The sequence below is a fragment of the Alnus glutinosa genome, chromosome 12 (genome assembly GCF_958979055.1).
Source record: "Alnus glutinosa chromosome 12, dhAlnGlut1.1, whole genome shotgun sequence".
Classification (NCBI taxonomy): Eukaryota; Viridiplantae; Streptophyta; class Magnoliopsida; order Fagales; family Betulaceae; genus Alnus; species Alnus glutinosa.
In genome coordinates this window covers 22,359,044-22,367,473 of record NC_084897.1, presented here as the reverse complement: position 1 = coordinate 22,367,473, position 8,430 = coordinate 22,359,044, and the positions used below count along the sequence as shown (strand labels likewise).

Below are 8,430 nucleotides of genomic sequence, written 5' to 3'. Positions count from 1 at the left end.
CAGGTCTTTTGAAACTTATTCTTGAATCGAATTTTGAACCTTATCTTAAGTTTGACTTAAATACTATGAGTACGTTTGAGATTGCAATTTCGTAAACAAAAAATGTGATTTTAAACCAAATCGCAAAAAATAAATCGTTTGAGAATTACGTTTTTAAAAAGTTACGATTTGAAAACGTAAAAAATTACATTTTCAAATCACAGGTAATTAAGTGTTTTTTTGAAAACGTTGAATTTTAAAGATTAATCTGAAATTTTAAAGACTAAAATACAATTTTACTAAATATTTAACTGTCTTTTAATTTTTTTTTTTTTTAAATCTCATAATTTAAAATCACGAACCTAAATGGATCCTACCCTAAACCTAAACCTAAACTTATACCACAACATGTTTGGACACAGAATTTGTCACCAAATTAAAACCTAATAATATAAAAATAAAAAAATAACTGAAGCCGTTATCGTAGGAGTCCCCCTCACGCAATCAAAGCTAACTACTACAGTGCATGGGTTCTGCTTTGCTTGAACTATGCCATTAAATCTTAGTCCTCTCTCTGTATCTCTCTCCCTCTCTCTCTCTCTCTCTGTGCGCGCGCTCTTTTATCTTCCAGAAACTTGAGGGAGACAGAAAAAAGTGGGAGGTTTCTTCCTGCGAAGGGGGGAAAAGACAGGATAAGGTGCAGTATGAACGAGGTGGGAGTCCACCCATATTGTTTTCTGGGACCCACACAGCCAATGACTATTCGAAAGCTAGCAGAATGTCATGTCAGAGTTAAACTCCTCAGATAGATGTGTGCTCTCTAGCTATAAATACGGGCTACTCTCACTCCACCTTGTCAAACCTCTTACTGTTTCAGTCTTACACGCCGTCCAAAGTTTCCTCCCCCTTTCTCTCTCTCTTTCTCCCTCACTCACTGGCTCACAGCTGCTCTCCATCTTTCATCACTTTCTCTGTGTTTTCTCTTTCTCGGGTTTTCTTGGAAAAGAAAGTGTAAGCTCTAGGTGTTCTTCAATCTCTCTCTCTCTCTCTCTCTGTGTGTGTGTGGAAGTGGCGGCTTGTATAAATCCCAGAAAGCAGACACCCATCTCTCTCTCTCTCTCTTTCTTATTGTTGAAGTTGGCATAATGATGGTCTAGATAGATTTTTTACGTCGCCTATGCTTAAACCCCAGGTCCAAAATGCATTTGGCTCTAATACTCGTTGGGATTCTTGAAGCTGGACCTTATTTAGAAAGGTAGAGACTTGTGAATTCCAGCGATATGGAAGAGTTTTACAGGCTTAATCCTGTAATAACTTGTTCAGATGCTGGATTTCATGGCCCTATGGATAGCATGCTCCAATTCCAAGCTGCTGAGCCTGAGGTCGGTTGTTCCGAGATCACGGATCTGATCAAGACCCAGATTGCTAATCACCCTTTTTATCCAAATTTGGTTTCTGCTCACTTAGAATGCCAAAAGGTGACCATTTTTTATTGTATTATTTGATTTTTTGTTTATTTTTAAACTTGATTATTATTAACTTACTTTTATTGTTTTCCAAAAACAAATTTTGGTTTTATTATTGCTCGAAGAAAAGAGAATAAGTGAATCTCAAAGTGAGACAAATTAAATTACAAGTTAACATCTTACTAATTACCAACTAGTATTCCAAGTTTTGTTGTGGTGTTTTTGGTTGAATTTTGTGGTTTTATAGGTTGGAGCTCCCCCAGAAATGGCTTCTTTTCTTGAAGAAATCGGCCGAGAAAACCACGTATTAAGCACTTGCAGTAAGATGGGAGCTAATCCGGAACTTGATGAATTCATGGTACTTCAACTTTAAAGCAAGCCATTCATTTCTCTTTTTTTTCTTTTTTCAATTTATTTTGTTTCTTTAACATGTAATATATGTTCTTTGGCTGCCAAGAAATAGTAGGAAAGTGATACTTTGGATCTGGTTACTGTTGTTTCAGCATTAAAGTACTGGTTACTGTTTCTCAAGATAATTTTCTCTTATTATTGTAATAAATTAAAGTACTGCTATCACGGTTCACACTGTTCACTGTTGTTTTTGAAGGAATCATACTGTGATTCTCTACATCGATTGAAGGAGGAGCTATCCAAGCCGTTCGATGAAGCGACCATATTCTTGAGCGGCATTGAATCACAGCTGAATAACCTCTGTAAAGGAACATTGACAAAAACCTTGGATCATCATTCTGGTATAGATTTTTTCTTTTTCTTTTTATACTGTTAGATTTATTATTATGTCCTTCCTTGATTTACACAGTTGCACTTCAAGTATTCTAAGAGAGTACTTAATAATAATGTGGGTCTTGTCGTTTTCTACTTGAAAAAATGACATGAATGGTGGACAACTATACCTTGAAAACTACAGGTTATCATGCGTATATATATTGATGTCCTGGTTCCAAGATTTTGGTTGGAAAACCCTGCAAAAGCAGATATATATTTGGTTGATTTTGCTATTTCCATTTTATAGAATCAGTCTTGTTTGTGATCATATAATGGGTCTATTTCTTCTGTTCTCCTATTTTAACGCTGCTGTTCTTTTTCCCTCCAAATCAAACATTCATGAAGTTAATTCATCAAACAAGGGAAAATCTGACTGACATATATACCTGATGCGCGACAAACACTGGTTACAACAATATGCTTTATATTAGCGCAAAGAGAGGAGAAAGAAACTAAAGAAAAGAGAGAGAAGAAGATAGCAAGAGAGAAGCCGGGAAAGAGACGAGAGAAGAAGTTGAGAAGAGAAGATGGGAGAAGAGAAAGAGGAGAGAGAAAATCACTTTCTCATAATTTTATTCCATCAGACTTTATCTTCATTGGAGTACAAACACGCTTTAATTAATAGACCCCGACTGCACCGGATCAAGATCCCTTACAATTTCAAAGAAATTTGAGATTTTCAAATTTATTTGAAATCAAGCCGTTTTTTACATCGAAATGACGTGAAAAATGCTGCATATTAAAGATATGATGTGTTAACAATGAAACTCAAAAAAAAAAAAAAAAAAAAAAAAAAAAAAAAATTCAAAAGGCTTTTTCTTCACTTTTGAAAAGACTCTTATTTTTTACTAAATCGAAAGATAGTTTTTTGCTCAAAGCTTTTATATAACATAAAGTGTAAGAAAAAACATTTTGAATGAATTTTTTTTTGGTTTCATTGTTAACATGTCATATATTTAATATATATGCAGCATTTTTAACGTCATGTTGATGTTAAAAACGGCTTGATTTCAAATTTCTTTGAAATGGTAGGGAATCCTGATCCTGCCTAAACCATAGGGCAACGCCCATTTGTCAACTTACCTAACATAATGTTATTGATTTACCAAACATAATTTTATTGATTTACCAAACATAATTTATTGACTTATCTAACATGGCAATGCCCATTATTGAATTACCCTAAATAATCTATGATAACACTTAATACCATTGACTCTTAAAAAATAAAATAAAATACTAATGAATCATTCTCCATCATCAAATTTTAATTCATCCAAAGTCGTCTTCTTTGGAGTACAAAACATACTTGAATAGACTCTGACTAAACCCTAGGGCAATGCCCCTTTGTTAACTTACTTTTTTTAAAAGTATAAAGCGTACCCAGGTGCACATGGAGTATACAAGGGAAACACCTAGCTAGAAGGAGAAAAAAGAACACGTAAATCATGTTAACTAAGCACCAAAGGAGATAGAACTGCAAATGTCCAAAGATTAAGAGTATTAAAGAAAAAAGACTTAAGCTCCTCTAATGTCCTCTTGCAATTCTCAAAACTTTTCTCATTTTTTTACCTTGTAAGACACATGTAAGAGACAAGAGGGCACCATATTCCACACAATAGCACTTTGATAGCTACCAACAAACTATCAATAAGAACACAAGTTGACTACACGTCTAGGCATAATCCAAGACAGCCCAAAGTGATTGAAGAAAATGTTTCGTAAGGCATAATTAACCTCACAATGGAGAAGAGGATAGTTCACGAATTCCCCATTTCTTCTTACACATACTACACCTATCGATCACAATAACATGCTGCTTCCTAAGATGGTCTATGGTAAGGATCTTTCTTAGGGCCGCCAACCAAACTAGAAAAGATTATGATCTCCAGCAATTTCTTGTCCAAATTGCTAGCAATTGATTAGCAATTGTGAGTATATATGAGACCTACCTGTCCAAATAAATCTTGGATTGCCCAACCACCTACCCGAGCAAAGTAGGTCTCTTATAGGCTCTTTCACCTTTGCTGTCTGAATTGCAAGCAATCCGGGCAGCAAACATTTCTATACAACAAAAAAAAGCACCCTCAAAGGAGCCCTGGTCGGCCAACACTTTATCTCATTTATTAACTTACCTAACATAGTTTTATTGAGTTACCTAATATCATAAGATATGTGTTTGATGTCATTCTCTTGCACATTTCTTGTACGGAGATGGACAAGAGAATGAAACCAAAAATTTCTCATATGATAAGGCCCATTATTGAATTACCCTAAATAATCTAGGGCAACACTTAATACCATTGGCTCTTGAAAATTAAAATAAAATTACTAATAACTCGTTCCCAATCAATTCCTTACCATATACATGAATAGGTAGATCACAATGGTGCCCATTTTGATTAATCTACTTGATGTTATTTTGTTAATTAGCTTTAGCTTATTAGCCACCGATTCTTGTATTGAAAAATTCCTCTATGCTACCGTTGTACTCAATGGCATATATTCATTTGATCCCAAAAATAGTATTTATGGTGATTGTTTCGCTTAATTAGTTGTATCACTTGCGCTCCATGCTCCCAAAGTTTCAAAAAACTTTTGTATCAGACATGCAGTGAGTGCATTTTCAGACAATATTATTTAAGCCTCTTCTTTAATTGTTATAGCTGACTTTAGAATTTGATTGGGACTGTTTCCAAATGAAGTTCAGGCCATCATAACAATGGAATATTTGATTAGTTCAAATGAACATGCAGACTTTCAGCTAATTATCTTTTATTAGCCTTTAATTTTGCAGTTGATTTTGTTCTATTTAATGGAACTTCCATTTTGTTCCAAAACTCATGTGCCTATTTTACCATCACCGGTAACCCTGTGCTGCTTGGCGTTTAAGTGGAAAACACTTCTCCAAAAGACTGAATTTGATACCAAATGCCAATAGGGAAAGTGGCGTGGGTGACAAGTACTAATATATATATATATATATATATATATATATATATATATATTAAAGGAATTCTAGCGACAACCCTTTCTCTTGAGGAAACCCTTTCTTTTCTTTTTTTTTCCTCAGTGAGTACATATAATGCTCTCTTCCATCAAGTATAGTAGAATGTCGATTTCATTTCTCTAGTAAACCAAAGTCATTGTTTAATAGCTATGTTGCTTCAATCTCTCTTATACATACAAATCATAAAATTTTTGGTGGTAGCATTCCTCTAAGAAATAATTTGACTAGGATTTAGCTGATGTGTCACAATATAGGAAAGTAGATAGAGACATGTGAGTAAATTAGCCAGATGTTGCATTGCATTGTTAAATTTCCACGGTCAGTAAATGACTTAGTCTCTTATGATCAATCTTCTATTAGGGAACACTGTGCAATATTTTGATAGCTTGTTTTCAGAACAGTTCAATTGGCGGCCTAAGTTGGATGACCTTGCTTTCGACTTCATAGATACGGTGGAAGCCTCTCGGTTAGAGAGTTCGTTTGAGGAGAGGGAGGTTCTTGAGGTGGTGATGGGCATGAACAATGAGAAGGTGCCTGACCTAATGGTTTTCCTATGGATTTTTTCCAGCCCTGCTCATGATTTTCATGCTTATTGTAAGTTTGAAAAAAGTCTCAATGCAGCTTTATTGTTCTCATCTCGAAGAAATCCGAGGCTATTAATCTTAAGGACTTTTGGGCTATTAGTCTTATGAGCGGAGTCTATAAGATTATAGCCAAAGTCCTTGCCAATAGATTGAGAAGGGTAGTGGAAAAGATTATTTCTAAGCCCCATAATACGGTTGTTCAAGGTAGGCAAATCCTTGACTCCGTTCTCATTGCAAACGAATGTCTGGATGGTAGAATTAGATTTGGTGAGCTAGGGGTGATTTGCAAACTGGATATTAAGAATGCTTATGATCATGTCAATTGCGACTTTTTACTTGTAGAGGAGGTATGGTTTCGGGGGAGAAATGGTGCTCTTGGATAGTGCATTGTAATTCTTTGGTGAGGTTTTCTGTTTTGGTGAATGGGAATCCGACAGGTTTCTTCACTAGCTCAGTAGCTCTCGTGGTTTGAGATAATGAGATCCTTTGTCGCCTTTTCTCTTATTATTATAGAAGCCTCAAGTATAATGCTTTCCCCGAATGTTAATAGGAGTTGTCTCTCAGGATTTTCTATGGGGTCTAGGCATTTGGGTGTGGTTAACATTTCACATACGTTGTGGGGCTAAGCCTAACCACCTGCACTCCTTGAGTGCTTTATTTTTATGCTTTAAAGTTGTCCCTGGCTTAAAGATTAACTTGGCCAAGTCGAAAATGGTTCCTGTAGGGTTTGTTGAGAATGTTAATGGATTGGCTGGCATCCTAGGTTGCGGAGTTTCTTCTTTGCCTTTGAAGTATCTTGGCCTTCCATTGGGGGCTGCTTCCTATAAGGCAAAGCCTAAATTGCATAGAGAAGTTTATTCAAGATTGCTTATGGGGTGTGCTAGGCGCAGACGCCGAAGAGTTCAAATTTCACTTTCTAAGCTGGTCCAAAGTTTATTTTTTGATCTCTGAGGGAGAGTTGGGGATCCGAAACTTATTGAAGGTCGATCGTGATCTTTTGGAAAAATGGCTATGGCGTTATGTTCATGAGAGAGGCTTGGTGAAGAGTTGTGGCTGGCTCTAAATTTGGCTGTTTGTGGGGTGAGTGGTGTTTCAATGAGCCTATTGGGCCGTATGGGGTGGGGGTATGAAAGAACATTAGGAGGGGTTGGGAGAAGTTTTAAGTCATACCAGGTTTGAGGTGGGAGATGATGCTAAAGGTTAGATTATGACAATGATATGTGGTGTGGGGACAAGGCCCTTAAGGATCTAGAAATTCTTGTGTATGTATACGGTATGATTGATTAATTTATGCTTTTCTGCTTCCCCTTGTAACTTGTCTTTCTTTCTAGTCTATTCAGATGAAGCAATTGGGACTTCAGAGGAATTAAGCTGTGGGGAGGTAGATGCACCTGAAAGTCAAGAATACTCTTCTGGTGGCCTTCCAGGTGACCAGGAAGTGAAAGAAATGCTCCTTCGAAAGTACAGTGGCTATCTTAGCAGTTTAATGAAAGAGTTTTTAAAGAAAAGAAAGAAAGGAAAGCTACCAAAGGAAGCAAAAATAACATTGATGGACTGGTGGAGTACTCATTACAGATGGCCATATCCTACGGTAAATCCAATATGATCTCATGGGTGTTTTTTCTTTTTTCTTTTTCTTTTTTTATTTGATATGCAAGATCTAAGCCATAGTTATAAGGTTCAAACCATTGCTCTTAATTACAAAGCTAGCTAGATTAGTTTGAAGACTGGAGGCTTAATATCTGATTCAATGAATGAGTAGTTTCCAGGAAAAACCATAGAAGATGACAGATTAACTTAAGTTTATACAAATTTTAGCTTAATGAAAACAGCACCAAGATTTTAGCAAAAGGGTCTTGATGCATTTTCTAGTTTATGTTTTTCCAAACCATAAAAGAATGGGATGATGCTACAGGATGAGGATAAAATGAAGCTATCAGAGATAACAGGATTAGACCAAAAGCAGATCAACAATTGGTTCATAAATCAGAGGAAGAGGCATTGGAAACCATCTGAAGACATGAGATTTGCTCTCATGGAGGGTGCTATCAGCAGTGGTGGAGGACATATGTACTTTGATAGTGGAGGTGGAGCAGGGAAGTGATGATATCTGATCTTGACAATTTGGTTTTAGTCCGACCTTCATAATCTGTATAGATTATTGCGTGCAATCCTATGTTGTCATGTTAGAGAATCTCCAACAATATTATGCATATTTATCCAAAAGCCACAATTATCTACTATTTTTGCAATACACACTCCCAACATATTATTGATTCTCTTATCCACAATTTGAATATCTTTTCTCATTTTTATTTTCCGACTGTCATAGTGAGCTTCAAATCGGAAAACAAGTAACAAACAAACTCAAAACTCAGAATGGATGTTAGAGAAAAGAAGCGAAAGCAATTCAACATTGAAATCCAAACAAATATTGAAAATTACATGCTGAAATTTCAAAGATAATATCATCGGATCATGTAAAGCAGAATCGAACACTGATTGAAAACGTTTGTAGTTAAAAATATCAGCTAAAATCGACCAAAATAAACCAAAAAATGATCATGTAAAGCACAACCAAATGCAGATCTTTGCACATATTCAA

At 35.8% G+C, this 8,430-nt stretch overlaps 1 protein-coding gene across 1 annotated transcript; it reads left to right on the top strand.

Moving 5' to 3' along the window:
• The first annotated feature begins 851 nt into the window (after window positions 1-851).
• On the top strand, window positions 852-8,071 carry LOC133852051 (homeobox protein knotted-1-like 1). The gene is made up of 5 exons (XM_062288722.1): window positions 852-1,457; window positions 1,693-1,803; window positions 2,053-2,197; window positions 7,157-7,416; window positions 7,741-8,071. The coding sequence occupies exons 1-5, from the start codon at window positions 1,260-1,262 to the stop codon at window positions 7,927-7,929; spliced, it is 903 nt and encodes a 300-aa protein (XP_062144706.1). The 5' UTR covers window positions 852-1,259; the 3' UTR covers window positions 7,930-8,071.
• The last annotated feature ends 359 nt before the right edge of the window (window positions 8,072-8,430 follow it).

Coding starts and splice junctions, on each gene's coding strand:
- LOC133852051 (XM_062288722.1), top strand. CDS start 1,260: ATGGAAGAGTTTTACAGGCTTAATCCTGTAATAACTTGTTCAGATGCT. Junction 1,458..1,692: donor CTCACTTAGAATGCCAAAAG/GTGACCATTTTT, acceptor GTGGTTTTATAG/GTTGGAGCTCCCCCAGAAAT. Junction 1,804..2,052: donor CGGAACTTGATGAATTCATG/GTACTTCAACTT, acceptor TTGTTTTTGAAG/GAATCATACTGTGATTCTCT.